The sequence below is a fragment of the Salvelinus namaycush genome, chromosome 3, assembly GCF_016432855.1.
Source record: "Salvelinus namaycush isolate Seneca chromosome 3, SaNama_1.0, whole genome shotgun sequence".
NCBI lineage: Eukaryota > Metazoa > Chordata > Actinopteri > Salmoniformes > Salmonidae > Salvelinus > Salvelinus namaycush.
In genome coordinates, this window is record NC_052309.1 from 96523610 (window position 1) to 96546596 (window position 22987).

The window sequence follows — 22987 nt, forward strand, 5'->3', positions numbered from 1 at the left end:
CTACACACACACTGCATTGTAATATTGTTGTATGCTGGTATTATGCATTTTGTATTGTAGATACAGTATGTAGTGGTGTAATAATGTCATATGATGTACTGTTTTATATATTTTTTTATATGTAATGTAAGTGACAACCGCCATGTCTTTGTGAAACGCAGAGTAGGTGAACGGATGATCTCTGCATGTGTGGTTCCCACCATGAACCATGGAGGAGGAGGTGTGATGGTGTGGGGGTGCTTTGCTGGTGACACTGTCTGTGAATTATTTAGAATTCAATGCACACATAACCAGCATGGCTACCACAGCATTCTGCAGTGATACGCCATCCCTTCTGGTCTGCGCTTAGTGGGACTATCATTTGTTTTTCAACAGGACAATGACCCAACACACCTCCAGGCTGTGTAAGGGCTATTTGACCAAGAAGGAGAGTGATGGAGTGCTGCATCAGATGACCTGGCCTCCACAATCACCCAGCCTCAACCCAATTGAGATGGTTTGGGATGAGTTGGACAGCAGAGTGAAGGAAAAACAGCCAACAAGTGCTCAGCATTTGTGGGAACTCCTTCAAGACTATTGGAAAAGCATTCCAGATGAAGCTAGTTGCCAAGAGTGTGCAAAGCTGTCATCAAGGCACAGGGTGGCAACTTTGAAGAAAATAAAATATATTTTGATTTGTTAAACACTTTTTGGGTTACTACATGATTCCATATGTGTTATTTCGTAGTTTTGATGACTTCACTATTATTCTACAATGTAGAAAGAACCCTTGAATGAGTAGGTGTGTCCAGTGATGCCAAATCATTTTCAGGGGAAGTTGCTAGAGGCAGATTGATTTGTTGATAAAAGTTGCTAAATGACATTGTGATGTCATTGCATGATGGCGTCATTGCGTAGAATACACAATAACGTTACTCAAATATACTGGCCATCTGGGTGACAAATATGATTTGACATTTGTTAGTTTAGATTTGTTTATTTATTATCACATATTTTTGTTTGTAAAAGTAATATAAACACAACACATTACATATGATCAGATCGTTTTATTTTTTAACACAACATACAATTATTGAACAATTACACATTACACATTATTGAACAATTACATTTTATTTATTTTATTTTTAGCTACTAAACCTACACATTCTGAACAATTATAGTTTTAAGCAGTGTATTGGTAGTTAGTTAAACCTAACTGATCAACAATTATAGGTACAAGCTAATAACACTATAATACTACTGTTAATAGTCAGATACCTGGAAGGACAAGGGATTCACTATAATACTACTGTTAATAGTCAGATACCTGGAAGGACAAGGGATTCACTATAATACTACTGTTAATAGTCAGATACCTGGAAGGACAAGGGATTCACTATAATACTACTGTTAATAGTGTAACACCTGGAAGGACAAGGGATTCACTATAATACTACTGTTAATAGTGTAACACCTGGAACGACAAGGGATTCACTATAATACTACTGTTAATAGTCAGATACCTGGAAGGACAAGGGATTCACTATAATACTACTGTTAATAGTCAGATACCTGGAAGGACAAGGGATTCACTATAATACTACTGTTAATAGTGTAACACCTGGAAGGACAAGGGATTCACTATAATACTACTGTTAATAGTCTAACACCTGGAAGGACAAGGGATTCACTATAATACTACTGTTAATAGTGTAACACCTGGAAGGACAAGGGATTCACTATAATACTACTGTTAATAGTGTAACACCTGGAAGGACAAGGGATTCACTATAATACTACTGTTAATAGTCAGATACCTGGAAGGACAAGGGATTCACTATAATACTACTGTTAATAGTGTAACACCTGGAAGGACAAGGGATTCACTATAATACTACTGTTAATAGTGTAACACCTGGAAGGACAAGGGATTCACTATAATACTACTGTTAATAGTCAGATACCTGGAAGGACAAGGGATTCACTATAATACTACTGTTAATAGTCAGATACCTGGAAGGACAAGGGATTCACTATAATACTACTGTTAATAGTGTAACACCTGGAAGGACAAGGGATTCACTATAATACTACTGTTAATAGTGTAACACCTGGAAGGACAAGGGATTCACTATAATACTACTGTTAATAGTGTAATACCTGGAAGGACAAGGGATTCACTATAATACTACTGTTAATAGTCAGATACCTGGAAGGACAAGGGATTCACTATAATACTACTGTTAATAGTGTAATACCTGGAAGGACAAGGGATTCACTATAATACTACTGTTAATAGTGTAACACCTGGAAGGACAAGGGATTCACTATAATACTACTGTTAATAGTGTAACACCTGGAAGGACAAGGGATTCACTATAATACTACTGTTAATAGTCAGATACCTGGAAGGACAAGGGATTCACTATAATACTACTGTTAATAGTCAGATACCTGGAAGGACAGGGGATTCACTATAATACTACTGTTAATAGTGTAATACCTGGAAGGACAAGGGATTCACTATAATACTACTGTTAATAGTGTAATACCTGGAAGGACAAGGGATTCACTATAATACTACTGTTAATAGTCAGATACCTGGAAGGACAAGGGATTCACTATAATACTACTGTTAATAGTCAGATACCTGGAAGGACAGGGGATTCACTATAATACTACTGTTAATAGTGTAACACCTGGAAGGATATGTGGATATGGGCCCAGTATCCTGTTTCAGGTCAGTTCTACCTTTCTATCTGAACATGGAATGTTCTGAACATCCTGAAATCATAGCTTCATACCAGACTTGGGTAAAAGACTCAATGTACATTTTTGTAGGTGAACTTGATTTCTACTGATCTTTGCACCTTTCGGACTAATCCATTATATTTAAACAATAACTTGTAGTGGTGTGACAGTCACACTCTGACTCCAGCTAGTGGTATCCTCACAGAGTTATATAGGGGGATCCCTGGCCACCTGCCATGTCATATCAACAAATATGGTTGAGGGTTCAGATCTTGTATCATTGGGTTTACTCAGGTGCTGCAGTACAGGAAGTGTTCTGGAGCTCTTTCTACACTGAGGACAGTCATAGTCTCCTGAAGGAGCAGGTTTCTCCCAGTATCTGGTGATGCACTGTCTGCAGAACCTGTGTCCACAGGTGATAGAGACTGGATCCCTCAACACCCGCTGACACACTGCACATCTGGACTGATCCTCTGGCAGAGTAGAACATCCACTACAGAGATAAAGGAGAGAGAGACTTGTAGATGTTAATACTGATCCTCTAACAGAGTAGACCATCCACTACAGAGTACTACAGAGTACAGCTGGGTACTGGAGACTCTACTCTCTGGGTCTGGATGGAGCCTCTGACAGCTGGGTACTGGAGACTCTACTCTCTGGGTCTCGTTGGAGCCTCTGGCAGCTGGGTACTGGAGACTCTACTCTCTGGGTCTGGTTGGAGCCTCTGACAGCTGGGTACTGGAGACTCTACTCTCTGGGTCTGGTTGGAGCCTCTGACAGCTGGGTACTGGAGACTCTACTCTGGGTCTGGTTGGAGCCTCTGACAGCTGGGTACTGGAGAATCTACTCTCTGGGTCTGGATGGAGCCTCTGACAGCTGGGTACTGGAGACTCTACTCTCTGGGTCTGGTTGGAGCCTCTGGCAGCTGGGTACTGGAGACTCTACTCTCTGGGTCTGGTTGGAGCCTCTGACAGCTGGGTACTGGAGACTCTACTCTCTGGGTCTGGATGGAGCCTCTGACAGCTGGGTACTGGAGACTCTACTCTCTGGGTCTGGATGGAGCCTCTGACAGCTGGGTACTGGAGACTACTCTCTGGGTCTGGTTGGAGCCTCTGACAGCTGGGTACTGGAGACTCTACTCTCTGGGTCTGGTTGGAGCCTCTGACAGCTGGGTACTGGAGACTCTACTCTCTGGGTCTGGTTAGAGCCTCTGACAGCTGGGTACTGGAGACTCTACTCTGGGTCTGGTTGGAGCCTCTGACAGCTGGGTACTGGAGACTCTACTCTCTGGGTCTGGATGGAGCCTCTGACAGCTGGGTACTGGAGACTCTACTCTCTGGGTCTGGTTGGAGCCTCTGACAGCTGGGTACTGGAGACTCTACTCTCTGGGTCTGGATGGAGCCTCTGACAGCTGGGTACTGGAGACTCTACTCTCTGGGTCTGGTTGGAGCCTCTGACAGCTGGGTACTGGAGACTATTCTCTGGGTCTGGTTGGAGCTTCTGACAGCTGGGTACTGGAGACTATTCTCTGGGTCTGGTTGGAGCCTCTGACAGCTGGGTACTGGAGAATCTACTCTCTGGGTCTGGTTGGAGCCTCTGACAGCTGGGTACTGGAGACTCTACTCTCTGGGTCTGGATGGAGCCTCTGACAGCTGGGTACTGGAGACTCTACTCTCTGGGTCTGGATGGAGCCTCTGACAGCTGGGTACTGGAGACTCTACTCTCTGGGTCTGGTTGGAGCCTCTGACAGCTGGGTACTGGAGACTCTACTCTCTGGGTCTGGTTGGAGCCTCTGACAGCTGGGTACTGGAGAATCTACTCTCTGGGTCTGGATGGAGCCTCTGACAGCTGGGTACTGGAGACTCTACTCTCTGGGTCTGGATGGAGCCTCTGACAGCTGGGTACTGGAGACTCTACTCTCTGGGTCTGGATGGAGCCTCTGACAGCTGGGTACTGGAGACTCTACTCTCTGGGTCTGGATGGAGCCTCTGACAGCTGGGTACTGGAGACTCTACTCTCTGGGTCTGGTTGGAGCCTCTGGCAGCTGGGTACTGGAGACTCTACTCTCTGGGTCTGGTTGGAGCCTCTGACAGCTGGGTACTGGAGACTCTACTCTCTGGGTCTGGATGGAGCCTCTGACAGCTGGGTACTGGAGACTCTACTCTCTGGGTCTGGATGGAGCCTCTGACAGCTGGGTACTGGAGACTCTACTCTCTGGGTCTGGTTGGAGCCTCTGACAGCTGGGTACTGGAGACTCTACTCTCTGGGTCTGGTTGGAGCCTCTGACAGCTGGGTACTGGAGAATCTACTCTCTGGGTCTGGATGGAGCCTCTGACAGCTGGGTACTGGAGACTACTCTCTGGGTCTGGATGGAGCCTCTGACAGCTGGGTACTGGAGACTCTACTCTCTGGGTCTGGATGGAGCCTCTGACAGCTGGGTACTGGAGACTCTACTCTCTGGGTCTGGTTAGAGCCTCTGACAGCTGGGTACTGGAGACTCTACTCTGGGTCTGGTTGGAGCCTCTGACAGCTGGGTACTGGAGACTCTACTCTCTGGGTCTGGATGGAGCCTCTGACAGCTGGGTACTGGAGACTATTCTCTGGGTCTGGTTGGAGCTTCTGACAGCTGGGTACTGGAGACTATTCTCTGGGTCTGGTTGGAGCCTCTGACAGCTGGGTACTGGAGAATCTACTCTCTGGGTCTGGTTGGAGCCTCTGACAGCTGGGTACTGAAGACTATTGTCTTGGTCTGGTTGGAGCCTCTGGACTTATCAAATGTTTATCAATGCTGGAAGAGTGATCAGATAAATAATGGGTAACATTGTAGTATTTCATACAGTAATGCTGATCAGTAGTATTATTAAACCCCATAGTATTTCATACAGTAATGATCATCAGTAGTATTATTAAACCCCATAGTATTTCATACAGTAATGATCATCAGTAGTATTATTTAACCCCATAGTATTTCATACAGTAATGATCATCAGTAGTATTATTTAACCCCATAGTATTTCTGATAAAATAATTTATAAGGTTAAAGATAAATGATTAAATAATTCTACCCGGAAACTTAACCATTAGGGATTAGAGGTTATGTAGCATGGATAAGGAGTAATTAAAAGTATTAAACATAAATCCAACTAGGTTGGACTGGGAGAGAGGGGAATGTGTGTGTATGCCTAAGAAAACACCTACAACAATTAAACTGTGTTTGAACCGACCCGGCTATAACTCTGAGAACGTACGATAGGACAGGGAACACCCCTCCAGGTTTTCTTTATCTGGGGGGGACTGGAACTGACAACTGGGGTTAGAGACAGACAGCGACAGAGACATTAAATACTCATGATCTTTGACCTCCCATATCTTCAGAATTTTTTCACAGAAATTGGCATATGATTTAGGCATTAAAATACATTCATAAAGGCCTTGACCATTTGAAATAATATAATTTAAATGTACAGTGTATGATATACTTCTTAAAACAACTACAGGTGACATTATTGTGGTCACGTGGTCCAGTGTAAACGACCACTCCAACACTAAACATGTAAAAAATCTATGTTATTATAGTTTAACATGGTTATTATTTACAGGAAAAAACTGTCTCAAACTGGTGTGTGTGTGTTACTTCATGTAATTAAATGTCATATTCTTATCAAACACAAAACATTCAGAACTGCTGTTCTTTCATCTGCTTTATTAACCTTTTTTAGTCAAATCTGTCACATATACATTTCATTCAGTGGAATTGAGTTTATGCAGATACATGATTGTTGTGTCAAGAATTTGACAAAGAAACATTCTACAGACAACAATATTTACAAACACCAAGAAGACCAATAACAACAAGATCAGTGATTCTAAATGAAACCAGTTTTTACAACACAGTGTGGTGATTCATTCTATTAATGAAACCAGTTTTTACAACACAGTGAGGTGATTCATTCTATTAATGAAACCAGTTTTAACAACACAGTGTGGTGATTCATTCTATTAATGAAACCAGTTTTAACAACACAGTGAGGTGATTCATTCTATTAATGAAACCAGTTTTTACAACACAGTGTGGTGATTCATTCTATTAATGAAACCAGTTTTTACAACACAGTGAGGTGATTCATTCTATTAATGAAACCAGTTTTTACAACACAGTGTGGTGATTCATTCTATTAATGAAACCAGTTTTAACAACACAGTGTGGTGATTCATTCTATTAATGAAACCAGTTTTAACAACACAGTGTGGTGATTCATTCTATTAATGAAACCAGTTTTAACAACACAGTGTGGTGATTCATTCTATTAATGAAACCAGTTTTTACAACACAGTGAGGTGATTCATTCTATTAATGAAACCAGTTTTAACAACACAGTGTGGTGATTCATTCTATTAATGAAACCAGTTTTAACAACACAGTGTGGTGATTCATTCTATTAATGAAACCAGTTTTAACAACACAGTGTGGTGATTCATTCTATTAATGAAACCAGTTTTAACAACACAGTGTGGTGATTCATTCTATTAATGAAACCAGTTTTAACAACACAGTGTGGTGATTCATTCTATTAATGAAACCAGTTTTAACAACACAGTGTGGTGATTCATTCTATTAATGAAACCAGTTTTTACAACACAGTGTGGTGATTCATTCTATTAATGAAGGACTCTAGTTGACAATGTCTGTCAACTTCAATGGTGTGTATTCATGAATATTTACTATCATATGTTTACACACCAGAGAGATATTCTACATTGTTGCTCCAGTGTGTCTTACTGAACATGACCAGGATTAGAGTGAAACATCATGTTGTGTTTGACACAGGGACCACCTGACACAGGAACACTGAGGCGGCATCAAACCAAACATGAAATCCTGGATAGAGGGGCTCAGTGAATGTGGTGTAGAATGTGTACAGGTGGGTCAGTGAGTCAGAGGAGACTCTGTAGAAGGACAGAGTGCCGGCTGGCCAGTCCAGATACACTCCTACTCTGTGGGAGCTGGAGGACGGGACATCTATGGTAGTGGGTTTATCATTGTGCCAGGCAACAAAACTGTTGACAGAGTAGAACAGACTCCAGGACTTGTCATTCCATCCAATCCCACTGTCATTACCACTTCCTTTCCTGCTGATTCCTTTATATGTCACTCCTATGTAAGCCCCTCTCCCACTCCACTGTGCCTCCCAGTAACAGCGCCCAGTCAGACCCTCTCTACACAGCACCTGTTTCCAGTCAAATCTCTCTCGGTGATCAGGATACGGCTGCTCCTCTCTCCTCCATGTCACCTTTGTGTTTTCCTCAGACAGAGAGAGGTGTCTGTTTACTGTGTTTGGGTCCAGTGTGAGATCACAGGCATCTGATGGATGAAACCAGACACATTATTAGAAATCATCAGCATGAACACACACATTTCTAATGTAACACGAACAGGCCACAAACATACACAGACACACACACATTGTCAAAGCAACACTTTCTAAACTCTGGTGTCCCTGATTTCTGCTTCTGTAGAACTACAGCTTATATTTAATATGACCAAGTAAGTAATGATGGTGGTCTTTGACTGACTTAACTTGAATTAAGACTTATTCATAGTCATATTCTTCACAGCAGTCAACACTCACATTTTCTAAGTCCAAGTTTCATTGTGTACTCTCCACCATGTTCCACACTGTAGCGTTAAGCAGAAGAACATTGTATTGAGTGATACGTATTTTATTGAGAGATACATGTGAACTCATTCACGCACGCACGCACGCACACACACACGCACACAAACACACACATAGCATATAACTTCGTCCAAGTGGTAGTAAGAATTTTTGTCTTAACTAGCCTGATAACTCAAACATGTCTGATATGAACATTGACATAAATCCTCTACATACTTGAGTTTCTCCAGTCTGCAGTGTGGATCCTCCAGTCCAGCAGAGAGCAGTCTGACTCCTGAGTCTCCTGGATGATTGTAGCTCAGATCCAGCTCTCTCAGGTATGAGGGGTTTGACCTCAGAACTGAGACCAGAGAAGCACAGCCTTCCTCTGTGACTAGACAGCCTGACAGCCTGCAAAGAGTAAAATCATTTAAAAATAACACTGCTATTCTATGTTGGTGAAAATAGTGGCAGTATATTTTTTCAACATATAAAGATGTATCATTGTCCTGAAACCTGCTATATGTATTCATAATTGGATGTACTGTATACGATAAAAAAATTGAAATGATCAAAGTATTGCTTGTAGAGACAAAATGTATATTACAAATATTTGAGTAGACAGACCAGACCAGTTTACAACGCAGTATCAGTCAAAAGACAGACAGTGAGGTATCAGATTTAGATTGTATTGAGTATACAGTCCAAACCATATCTAGTTTGACAGTGAAGCTAACATTTTGATTTGGCTCTATAATCCAGCATTTTGGATTGGAGATCAAATGTTTCATATGAGGTGACAGTATATAATGTCACCTTTTATTTGAGGGTATTTTCATACATATCTGTTTCACCGTTTAGAAATAAAGCACGTTATGTATCTAGTCTCCCCATTTGAAGAAGTCATAACTATTCTGACCAATTCACTTATAGTGTATTAAAGTAGTAAAAAGTTTAGTATTTGGTTCCAAACTCGTTGGTTGCATTTGCAGTTTGTTTTGGTTGTGTTTTAGGTTATGTTTTGCCCAATAGTAACTGAATGGTGGATGATGACAGGAGTAATTTTCTTTCTAAGTGAGTAGATAACCTGTTCATAAACACTACTAAATTAATTGTAATGATGCCATGATTAAGAAAAATCATGAATGAATCATGAAAAATGATGAGTGAGGAAGTTACTGAGGCTACAACAAAACATGCTAACCTCTCACCATTACCAATAACAGAGGCTACAACAAAACATGCTAACCTCTCACCATTACCAATAACAGAGGGGGTATGACCTTTGTGCCTCTGTAACTTTCTCATTATACATCATTCACGATTCATTCATGATTATTCATGATTATTCATAATCATGGTAGCATCCACATGAATGTAGACGTGTTCAGAAACATCTTCTATTCTTACTTACAATACAAGTGAAGTGACTCCAAAATGACGTTATTCACCATTGATTTTCTATTGGAAAACACAACCAAAACAAACATCGAATCAATTCAACAAGTGTGTAGAGTAACAAGCTTGATGTAATCACCGTGGGCAAGGAATATGGGACCAAATACTAAACTTTTGGCTACTTAAATACACTATAAGTGAATTTGTCCAAATAATTACAACTTTTTCAAATGGGAGAACTACATACATAAAGTGCTTTCACTTCTAAACGGTTAAACAGATATGTATGAATACCTTTAAATAAAAGTTGGCATTCTGTACTGTGGCCTAATATGAAGCATTCAATCTGAAATTCAAAATGCTGGAACATAGGGCCAAATGTAAAACTGTATTTGTATGTATTATGGATCCCCATTAGCTGCCAAAGCAGCAGCTCCTCTTCCTGGGGTCCAGCAAAATTAAGGCAGTTTATACAATTTTAAAAACATTACAATATATTCACAGATTTCACATCACACTGTGTGCTCTCAGGCCCCTACTCCACCACTACCACATATCTACATATCTACCGTATAGTATGTTATCGTGTGTGTGTGTGTGTGTGTGTGTGTGTGTGTGTGTGTGTGTGTGTGTGTGTGTGTGTGTGTGTGTGTGTGTGTGTGTGTGTGTGTGTGTGTGTGTGTGTGTGTGTGTGTGTGTAAACTTCACTGTCCAAGCACATATGGTGTGGACTATGTGTGCCTGGTAAACACATGTGGATCTGGTGAACAGTTACCATTTGTTGACCAAATACAGGAATACTGACCTCAGAATCTCCAGTTTACAGTGGGGATTCCCCAGTCCAGCTGAGAGAAGCTTCAATCCTGAATCCTTCAGGTCATTGTTACTTAGATCCAGCTCTCTCAGTTGTGACGAGTTTGACCTCAGAGCTGAGACCAGAGAAGCACAGCCTTCCTCTGTGACTCCACAGCCTGACAGCCTGCAAAGATTCAAATCAATGTTAAAAGCATACTGCTATTCTTTAACTGTGAAAATAGAGGCAGTATATTTTTCAACATGTTCAGATACAGTTTATCAGTGTCCTGAAACCTGCCATATCTATTCATAAAGATGGCGCCGATGGAGATGGCAGTATCGCGGCTAGCTCTCAAGCAACTCTGCCGTATTTTGTTTATGTACTATTGTTTACGTTATTAGCTCAGGAATTGTTTTGTGTTATTATTTACTGCCGGGAAGAACTATTGGATATTAGAGCGGCGGTAACTCAACAGAACTACGACCTCCCTGGAGCGGATCCTTTGTTTACTTTCCCGAGAGCAATCGAGTTTATTCCAGAGGCTGACCCAAAACAACGCCGGCGAGGTACTCGAGGCAGTCTTCTGGTCCGACTCAGGAAACGTGCACACCACCCACCGCTCCCGAGTATTTTACTAGATAATGTTCAATCTCTGGATAATAAATTGATGAGCTCAAGGTGAGAGTTGCTTTTCAGAGAGACACCAGGGATTGTAATATACTCTGCTTCACGGAAAGATGGCTCTCAAGATATTCTGTCTGACTCCATAAAGCCAGTTGGGTTCTCAAAGCATCGTGCCGACAGGAATAAACATCTCTCCGGGAAGCAGAAGGGTGGAGGTATATGTTTTATGACTAATGACTTATGGTGTAACTGTGATAACATACAGGAACTGAAGTCCTTCTATTCACCCGACCTGGAATATCTCAGAATTAAATGCCGACCGTACTATCTCCCGAGATAATTTTTGTCAATAATAGCCACAGCGGTCTATATCCCCCCCAAGCGGATATCACGACGGCTCTCAAAGAGCTTCACTGGACTTTATGCAAACTGGAAACCACATATCCTGAGGCTGCATTTATTGTAGCTGGGGATTTTAACAAAGCAAATTTGAGGAAAAGGCTTGTGAAATTCTATCAACATACTTATTGCTGTACTCGCTCTGCTAAAACCCTCGACCATTGCTATACTACCTTCCAGAATGCATATAAGGCCCTCCCCCGCCCTCCATTCGGCAAATCGGACCACGATTCCATCTTGCTACTCCCCTCCTATAGGCAGAAACTCAAACAAAAAGTACCTGTGTTAAGGACTATTCAACGCTGGTCTGACAAATCGGAATCCACGCTTCAAGATTGTTTTGATCACGCGGACTGGGATATGTTCAGAGTAGCTTCAGAATATCGACACATATACCGATACGGTGAATGAGTGTAACAAGAAGTGCATCGGAGATGTTGTACCCACTGTGACTATTAAAACCTACCCTAACTAGAAACCTTGGATAGACGGGAGCATTCGCGAAAAACTGACCAGGGCAAGAAGACTGGGAATATGGAAGAACACAAACAATGTAGTTGTTCCCTCCGCAAAGCAATCAAGCAGGATAAACATCGGTATAGGAACAAAGTTGAGTCTCAGTTCAACAACTCAGAGTCTACAGTGGCAGGGTCTACAGACAATCACGGATTACAAAAGGAAAACCAGCCACGTCGCGGACACCGACGTCTTGCTTCCGGACAGGCTGAACACCTTCTTCGCTTGCTCGCTTTCTTTAAATTTATTTTTATTTCACCTGTATTTAACCAGGTAGGCCAGTTGAGAACAAGTTCTCATTTACAACTGCGACCTGGCCAAGATAAAGCAAAGCAGTGTGACAAAAACAAACGACACAGAGTTACACATGGGATAAACACCGAACAAATGTACAGTCAATAACACAATAGAAAAATCTGTATACAGTGTGTGCAAATGAAGTAAGGAGGTAAGGCACAAAATAGGCCAATAGTGGTGAGGTAATTACAATTTAGCAATTTACACTGGAGTGATATATGTGCAGATGAGGATTCTGCAAGTAGAAATACTGGTGTGCAAAAGAGCAGAAAAAAACAAAACAAATATGGGGATGAGGTAGGTAGTTGATTGGATGGATGGGCTATTTACAGATGGGCTGTGTACTGCTGCAGCGATCTGTAAGCTGCTCTGGCAGCTGACGCTTAAAGTTAGTGAGGGAGATATGTCTCCAACTTCAGTGATTTTTGCAATTCGTTCCAGTCATTGGCAGCAGAGAACTGGAAGGAAAGGCAGCGTTGGCTTTGGGGATGATCAGTGAAATATACCTGCTGGAGCGCGTGCTACGGGTGGGTATTGCTATGGTGACCAGTGAGCTGAGATAAGGCGGAGCTATACCTAGCAAAGACTTATAGATGACCTGGAGCCAGTGGGTTTGGCGACGAATATGTAGCGAGGACCAGCCAACGAGAGCATATAGGTTGCAGTGGTGGGTAGTATATGGGGCTTTGGTGACAAAACGGATGCCACTGTGATAGACTGCATCCAATTTGCTAAGTAGAGTGTTGGAGGCTAATTTGTAAATTACATCGCCGAAGTCAAGGATTGGTAGGATAGTCAGTTTTAGGAGGGTAAGTTTGGCAGCATGAGTGAAGGAGGCTTTGTTGCAAAATAGGAAGCCGATTCCAGATTTAACTTTGGATTGGAGATGCTTAATGTGCGTCTGGAAGGAGAGTTTACAGTCTAGCCAGATACCTACAGATGAAGTCGGAAACATTTAAACAAAATTTTTCACAATTCCTGACATTTAATCCTAATAAGAATTCCCTGTCTTGGGTCAGTTAGGATCACCACTTTATTTTAAGAATGTGAAATGTCAGGTAGCCTTCAGATAGCCTTCCACAAGCATCCCACAATAAATTTTGGCCCATTCCTCCTGACAGAGCTGGTGTAACTGAGGCAGGTAAAGTGGGGAGAACAAGTATTTGATATTTTGCAGGTTTTCCTACTTAAAAAGCATGTAGAGGTCTGTAATTTTTATCATAGGTACACTTCAACTGTGAGAGACGGAATCTAAAACAAAAATCCATAAAGTCACATTGTATGATTTTTAAGTAATTAATTTGCATTTTATTGCATGACATAAGTATTTGATACATCAGAAAAGCAGAACTTAATATTTGGTACAGAAACCTTTGTTTGCAATTACAGAGATCATACGTTTCGTGTAGTTCTTGACCAGGTTTGCACACACTGCAGCAGGGATGTTGGCCCACTCCTCCATTCAGATCTTCTCCAGATCCTTCAGGTTTCGGGGCTGTCGCTGGGCAATACGGACGTTCAGCTCCCTCCAAAGATTTTCTATTGGGTTCAGGTCTGGAGACTGGCTAGGCCACTCCAGGACTTTGAGATGCTTCTTACGGAGCCACTCCTTAGTTGCCCTGGCTGTGTGTTTCGGGTCGTTGTCATGCTGGAAGACCCAGCCACGACCCATCTTCAATGCTCTTACTGAGGGAAGGAGGTTGTTGGCCAAGATCTCGCGATACATGGCCCCATCCATCCTCCCCTCAATACGGTGCAGTCGTCCTGTCCCCTTTGCAGAAAAGCATCCCCAAAGAATGATGTTTCCACCTCCATGCTTCACAGTTGGGATGGTGTTCTTGGGGTTGTACTCATCCTTCTTCTTCCTCCAAACACACCGAGTGGAGTTTAGACCAAAAAGCTCTATTTTTGTCTCATCAGACCACATGACCTTCACTCATTACCTGTATTAACTGCACCTGTTTGAACTCGTTACCTGTATAAAAGACACCTATCCACACACTCAATCAAACAGACTCCAACCTCTCCACAATGGCCAAGACCAGAGAGCTGTGTAATTTGGTTGGCGCGTTATGTTCAGTAATACACAGGCTCGAGCAGTCACGACGGGGCAGACGAAAATTCCAAATAGTATCAGTAAAGTTCGTAGAAACATGTCAAACGTTTTTTTATAATCAATCCTCAGGTTGTTTTTACAATAAATAATTGATCATATTTCAACCGGACCGTAGCTTTTTCAATAGGAGAGAGAGAGAAAATGTCTGCTCCAAGCTGTTGCGCATACAAAACTCTGCTGGCACCCAGCCATCCACTGATACGATGTGATCGTTCTCGCTCATTTTCCAGAATAAAAGCCTGAAACTATGTCTAAAGACTGTTCACACCATGTGGAAGCCATAGGGAAAGGAATCTGGTTGATATCCCTTTAAACGGAGGGAAGGCATGCAATGGAACAGGGAGATTCGTTTCTCTTAGGCACTTCCTGGTTGGATTTTCCTCAGGTTTTCGCCTGCAATATCAGTTCTGTTATACTCTAGAGTGTTTTCTATCCTAATCTGACAATTATATGCACATTCTAGCTTCTGGGGCTGAGAAATAGGCAGTTTCATTTGGGTACGTTTTTCATTTCTAGCCACGTCCTCAGAGCATGCACAGACCAGCTGGCTGGTGTGTTTACAGATATATTCAATCAATCCCTATCCCAGTCTGTTGTCCCCACTTCAAGATGGCCACCATTGTCCCTGTACCTAAAAAAGCTAAAGTAATTGAACTAAATGACTATCGCCCCAAAGCACTAACCTCTGTCATCATGAAGTGCTTTGAGAGACTAAAGGATCATATCACCTCCACCTTACCTGCCACCCTGGACCCTCTTCAATTTGCTTACCGCCGCAATAGATCCACAGACGATGCAATCTCCACCACACTGCACACTGCCCTGTCCCATCTGGACAAGAGGCATACCTATGTAAGAATGCTGTTCATTGACTATAGCTCAGCATTCAACACCATAGTACCCTCCAAGCTCATCATCAAGCTCGAGGCCCTGGGTCTTGAGCAGAGGGAGCACCTCGATGGGAACGCAGTGGAGAAGGTAGAAAGCTTCAAGTTCCTTGGTGTACACATCACTGACAAACTGAAATGGTCCACCCACACAGACAGTGTGATGAAGAAGGAGCAACAGCGCCTCTTCAACCTCAGGAGGCTAAAGAAATTTGGCTTAACACCTAAAACCCTCACAAACTTTTACAGATGCACAATTGAGAGCATCCTGTCGGGCTGTATCACCGCCTGGTACGGCAACTGCACCTCCCACAATCGCAAAGCTCTCCAGAGGGTGGTGCGGTCTGCCCAAAGCATTACCGGGGGCAATCTTCCCGCCCTTCTGGACACCTACAGCACCCAATGCCATAGGAAGGCCAGAAAGATCATCAAGGACATCAGCCATCCGAGCCACTGCCTGTTCGCCACGCTATCATCCAGAAGGAGAGGTCAGTACAGGTGCATCAAAGCTGGGACCGAGAGACTGAAAAACAGCCTCTATCTCAAGGCCATCAGACTGCTAAACAGCCATCACTAGCACATCAGGGAGTGGCAGCCTATAGACATAGATTAGGAATCACTGACCACTTTAAGGAAATGAAACACTAGCCACTTTAATAATGTCTTCGTATCATGCATTACTCATCTCATATGTGTAAACTGTACTCTATACTATTCTACAGTATCTTAGTCACTTTAATTGTTTGTAAATATTGCATCACCCATCTCATATGCTATACTGTATTTTATACTATGCCACTGTATCTCAGTCCAATGCTGCTCTGACATATGTATATATTCGTAATCCATTCCATATTTAGACCTACCTGTATTTTAGGTATATGTTGTAATACTGTTAGATATTACTTGTTAGAAATGACTGTACTGCCGGAGCTAAAAGCACAAGCATTTCACTACACCCGCAATAACATCTGCTAAACACGTGTATATGACCAATAACATTTGATTTGATTTAAATGGATGTATCATTACTAGACATTACAAATGATCAAAGTATTGCTTGTATTTCATATTTCTCTGACCAGACCAGTTTAAAAGCAGTATCAGTCAAAAGACTGAGGTATCAGATTTAGATTGTATTGAGTACACAGTCCACACTAAGGCTGTTTCCGACAAAAAATATATATTTGTCGACCAAAAGTCGTTTGTTCTTTCAATCAATGATTGAGACGGGAGTGACAGGAGTGCTCCAAACAAGACAATTACTAAATTGACAAAACTCATAAATGGAATGAAATAAACCAGAACTTTTTCTCACAAGTATAGCATAGGTTGTGCACTATGCAAAAAATGTGTCCACTCCGACAATGAGAAGGGGAAGACTGAAATAATAATATTGAATATAGTAAAATAAATTACCATAACCACAGTAACAAACATTGTAGATTAGAAATGATAAGAATTAACAGGTAAATGTACTACTGGTGATATATGTAATGGGGAATTGATTGACACTAACAATCAAATTGTTATCACTTGTTGACCAAATACAAGAATACTGACCTCAAAGTCTCCAGTTTACAGTAAGGATTCCCCAGTCCAGCAGAGAGCAGCTTCACTCCTGAATCCTTCAGGTCATTGTTACTCAGATCCAGCTCTCTCAGGTGTGAGGGGTTTGACCTCAGAGCTGAGACCAGAGAAGCACAGCCTTTCTCTTTGACTCCACAGCCTGACAGCCTGACAAAGAGATCATCATAATTTCACAAACACACTGTTAATTTAATACCAGTAGTGTAGAAGGACAATGGCAGACGCATTTGGTTTATTCTCTCAAACAACATATAGATTTATCTTCCGTCTCCTAGAATTATATGGTCATAAATTTTATACTAATGTGAATATCAATGCATTGATTCAATATGTTTTTTAATATAATATTATACACATATTATAACAAATTTTTCTCTAAACTGAATATTTCTTCCTGATGATTAGTACTGAAATGTCATTTTATGTACTCACAGAGCAGCTCTGGAGGCTTTGACCACTGGCAGCAGCCTCAGAAGACCTTCCTCTGATCTGAGGTATTTCTTCAGGTCAAACACATCCAGCTCTTTTTCTGAAGTCAGCAACACAAAGACCAGAGCTGACCACTGTGCAGGTGACAGTTTTGCTTCTGAAAGACTTCCTGATCTCAGGTATCTTTGGATCTCCTCCACTAGAGAATGGTCATTCAGTTCATTCAGACAGTGGAACAGATTGATGCACCTCTCTGGAGAGGGATTCTCCCTGATCTTCTCCTTGATGTACTTGACTGTTTCTTCATGGCTCTGTGAGCTGCTTCTTGTCTTTGTCAGTAGACCTCGTAAGAGCTTCTGATTGGACTCCAGTGAGAGGCCCAGAAGGAAGCGGAGGAAAAGGTCCAGGTTTCCCGTCTCACTTTGTAATGCTTTATCCACAGCACTCTTGTAGGAAGTAACTTCAGGCTTGTCTCTGAACAGCGCAAAAACATTTCTGGACATTGATTGCGGTTTGGCCATTAGATTCTCATTGTTGTTGATGAATGAGAACAACACATATACAGCAGCCAGAAACTCCTGAATGCTCAGATGCACGAAGCAGTACACCTTGTCCTGGTACAGCCCACATTCCTCTTTAAAGAGCTGTGTGCACAATCCTGAGTACACTGAGGCTTCATTGGCCTCAATGCCAGCCCTTTTCAGGTCTTCTTGATAGAAAATCAGATTGCCCTTGACAAGCTGTTGAAAAGCCAGTTTTCCCAGTGACAGAATGCTCTCTTTATTCCAGTGTGGACCTGTCTCTTCTTTCCCAAGATACTTCTCATTCTTCTGTTTGGTATGAAACTCCAGAAGGTGTGTGTACATCTCAGTCAGAGTCTTGGGCATCTCTTCTCTCTTATGTTTCAGCATGTGTTCAAGGACTGTTGCAGAAATCCAACAGAAGACTGGAATGTGGCACATGATGTGGAGGCTCCTTGATGCCTTTATGTGTGAGATGATTCTGCTGGCCAGGTCCTCATCATCACTGAATCTCTTTCTGAAGTATTCTTCCTTCTGTGGGTCATTGAACCCTCGTACCTCTGTCACCTGGTCAACACACCCTGAAGGGATCTTATTGGCTGCTGCAGGTCGGGTAGTTATCCAGAGGAGAGCAGAGGGAAGCAGATTTCCCTTGATGAGATTTGTCAGCAGAACATCCACAGAGGTTGACTTTGTGACGTCACAACAGATCTTGTTCTTCTTGAAGTCTAGGGGCAGTCGGCACTCATCCAGACCATCAAAGATGAACAGAACTTTGTACTTGTTGTAGTTGGAGATTCTTGATTCTTTGGTTTCCATTGAGAAGTGATTGAGAAGTTCAATCAAAGTGTGTTTTTCCCCTTTCATCAAATTCAGCTCCCGAAAAGGGAATGAAAATACAAATTGAACATCCTGATTTTCTTTTCCTTCAGCCCAGTCCAGAATGAACTTCTGCACAGAGACTGTTTTTCCAATGCCAGCGACTCCCTTTGTCAGCACAGTTCTGATAAGTTTGTCTTGTCCAGTTAAGGGTTTGAAGATGTCGTTACATTTGATTGCAGTCTCTGGTCTTGCTTGTTTCCTGGTTGTTGTCTCAATCTGTCTCAACTCATGTTCATTATTGACCTCTCCTGTTCCACCCTCTGTCATGTAGGGCTCTGTGTAGATCTTATTGAGAAGTGTTGGGTTTCCTTGTTTAGCGATTCCCTCAAAAACACATTGAAACTTCTTCTTTAGATTAGACTTGAGTTCACGTTGACAAATCACAGCAAGCTCATCTGAATGAAGAAATAACACAACACAGAGGATATTAATATTAGGTCTGTTTTAATGCCTACATTATTGTAGGACTGTGTTATGAAGTTGTAAAATCATAATAATCGATTCTCTTAACCTCCTGTATAAATGTGTAAATGTTTTCATAATGCAGTGCTCCCTGGTTTAACTGATTATATAATTATTGCTGGTATTATTAATGTTGTCTCTCCTCTCTCTCTCTCTCTCTCCTTTGTCTCTCTTCTCTTCCCTCTGTCTAAATTAATCAACACAACACATCCATGCTGTTACTTGACGAGGTCACTAGGTGTTGTGTTAACCCATTTGTTCCCAATACTAATATAAACTAGATCTACAACTGCATATCTTAGCCCAAAGACCCATACGAACCAGGTCTACACCTGTGGCTATGTCCCAATGCTCTCATAAACCAGGTCTACCCTAGTGAAAGAGACACTAAACAAATATTTGTTAAATTATTACACTAATTTAGTTTATGGGTCTATACATAGCAAATTCCCCCTGAAATAACAAAATCACCAATATAAACATATGTAAAGGCTAATGGATAATGTTAAAATCAATAGTAACATCATCTTGATCTAGTATATCCATTCCCCAAATCAATTTCGGCTGAGAATTTTTTTTGTATCTTTATATCTAGTTTCCTGCAATTCTACACATTTTGCTATCATATTTTATGTTCTATGTATAATTTGATATGTTTTGGGGGCCCCTAGAGGTCAGGGGCTTCTTGATGAGGTCACTAGGTCTTGTGGTTATGATGCTACAATATAATTGAGTTACACAGCTACTTTAGCTGTACTTTAGCTACAACTTTTAAATGTTTGTTATAAAACAGCATTCAACATGAGGCAGACAGCTCTTACTTTTATACAGTGCGTCTCTGGCACTGCTCTCCTGCTTCTCATCTTCAGCGTCCACCACTTCCTCATCCTGCTTCTGACTCTCAAAGCCTTGTAGGAGTTCTGGACTAAGAATCCTCTTGAACATCTTCATCTCGTTCTTCACAAAAGATCTCTCCCGTTGGTTTCTGTGGTCAAAACATGAGATTACATCTCCTCATCCAGCACACACACTCACAAACAAACACACACACAGACACACAAACACACTCAGGGAGGGAATGTTATGTTTGTTTAATATTTTGGATCCACTTTACATGCCGTGCAGGTTATAAGGCCTTCATAAACGTCTCACAAATCATCTATAACCGTATGTCATGCTCTATAAAGTGTTCATGGCATAACTGTGTGACATAACCACCAATGTCAAATGTGACATAACCCACTATGTCAAATAGGATATAAACACGTGTTTCATAAAAGGTGGCATAAGCATCGCTTAATAAAGGCTTTATAAATCAGGATAGTGAGTTCTATTCCCGCGATCACTTTAAGGTTGGAACTAACATGCAGTACCTCCAGCAGGAAGGGAGGCAAGAACCATTGCAGTATGTCCGCCAGCTCAGGAACAAGCTACACTACTCAAAGCCCTGTGTAACGTTCAGCACATTGCTGGACTTTTTAAAACTTAATGTATGTGTATTGTTAAAAAAATGTAAAAATAAAATGTATGGTTTAAACATATCTTTAATGTTTATTTATTTTAGTTGTTAGTGAATTTCCCTAAGGGTTATTACATTCGTGTTTACATCATTAAGCCTTTATGTATGTGTTATGAATGACCAAATGTGTCTGACTTTATAGTAAGTACAGCATCATATGATAAAGCATTTATGAATATGTTATGAATGATTAAAGGTGTCTCACTACAAACAAAGTATTACAGGACACTACATAAAGTGTCAATAAGCATGTTATTAATGTTCTGCTGATTTATGACGGTTCTCTGATGATCCACAGGTTACAGTAGGGTGTGAGAGGTATCTAAATGGGTTGATGGACCTGCAAAGCTTGCATTTGTGTCTGTTTGTGGATGTGTCTGTGTCAGAGCCAAGATGATTTAGAGTATTCCAACCTGGGAAAGGGGATACCTATTCAGTTGCACAACTGAATGCTTTCAACTGAAATGTGTCTTCCGCATTTAACCCAAACCCTCTGAATCAGAGAGGTGCCGGGGGCTGCCTAATCGACATCCACGTCTTCGGCACCCGGGGAACAGTGGGTTAACTGCCTTGCTCAGGGGCAGAACGACAGGTTTTTACCTTGTCAGCTCTGGGATTTGATCCAGCAACCAAAGCTGTAACCACTAGGCTACCTGCCGCCTCGAGACTACCACACCAGGTATTACTCTTCTGTTCCCATGGAGACTATGGCTTGATTACAACCTGTTACAATGGTGCCAACATTTTGTGGCTGATCTTTCAGCGGGGGAGTGGGTGAATGTGTCAAAGACCTGACTGAGCCCAGTACTGCACGGTTTGGCTCGTTTTTGTTGTGTGCATGTTTGTGCACTGAGGAACATGTGACTTGGTTCCAGAAGAAAGACACCTTCATTTATTTTTAGGTTGGAGGCTTTCATCAAGGTAAGTGTTTCTTGGTGTAATGTCTTCCACAGGCTATTACACAGCACATACACTGACCATACAAAACATTAAGAACTCTTTCCATGACATAGACTTACCAGGTAAATCCAGGTGAAAGGTATGATCCCATATTGAGGTCACTTGTTAAATCCACTTCAATCAGTGTAGATGAAGGGAACGGAGACAGGTTAACGGATTTTTAAGCCTTGAGACAATTGAGAAATGGATTGTGTATGTGTGCCATTCAGAGGGTGAATGGGCAAGACAAAAGACTTAAGTGCCTTTGAATGGGGTATGGTAGTAGGTGCCAGGTACACTGGTTTATATGTCAACAACTGCAACGCTGCTGGGTTTTTCACGCTCAACAGTGTCATGACTCTCTCCTTGGTGAGGATCAAAGGTGCCAGATCAGCTTGGATAATGGCTGACAGATAGCCGGTTTTGACACCTTAACACACGGTCATAAATTGTGTGCCGCAAAAAGGTCTTTCTTGCCTGCAGTATTGGGAAAGGAATGTGCTGTGTGTAGAGAGAGACTCTTTCCGCCAAAATCTTTTTTTTATTTTAAAAAAAGGTAAACATTGGAACATTTTTCCTGACTTCTGAATGTTCGTAATGTTCAGTGGGGAGCTAAAGAATAATCATGTCATATTGTTTATTATTTTGTGACGTCATTAAAACGAAATAACTAACTCTGAAAGGGTACGCAGTCTACCTGTCAAGTTTACATCTAAATGTTGTATAAAATATATGATTAAGTACTTTTGTACTTTTGTGAAGATAGCAATGTGATTTTAGCCTTCTAATGAGATAATTGTTTTTATATAAACTTTTGCCCAGTCAGTAACCATGCCCAAGTCAGCACAGACATTGTGTCGGCGTGATGGAACGCCCCCTTTTTACCCGAGTATAAAAGCCTTCGTAACAAAATTTACATCGGACCAGCTGATGTGAAGTGCAAGCTCAATGTTACAAACGGTTGAACCTCTACAGACCAGGAAACGTGAGATGTTAGTCCACACGTTTGAAATGGTGAGAAACTCTGAAACTCTCAATCTCTACACAAGAAGAAACTCACTAGACCGTATCATTACCAGTCTGCAGCTGGCATGTAAAGAAGTCTAGAACATTTACTATAGGCACAAGGTGGGAAGGACAATCCCTCTCAGACAACCGTTGGTACATCTGAAGTACTCGAAGACAAGCCGAGTCTCACACCGAAGTGGGATTGGACATTCAA

The 22987-nt window shown here is 41.7% G+C and overlaps 1 protein-coding gene across 1 annotated transcript in view; it reads right to left on the bottom strand.

Moving 5' to 3' along the window:
- Nucleotides 1-22987, bottom strand: part of LOC120044151 (ribonuclease inhibitor-like) — a gene marked incomplete at its 3' end in the record, with an annotated part of 163035 nt that overhangs the window by 132715 nt on the left and 7333 nt on the right. The window contains exons 4-6 of the mRNA XM_038988733.1: nt 20129-20292; nt 15737-15813; nt 8628-8779 (exon numbers count right to left, since the gene is read on the bottom strand). Coding sequence (XP_038844661.1) covers nt 8628-8779; nt 15737-15813; nt 20129-20292 — 393 coding nt within the window. The remainder of the gene's footprint in view (nt 1-8627; nt 8780-15736; nt 15814-20128; nt 20293-22987) is intronic.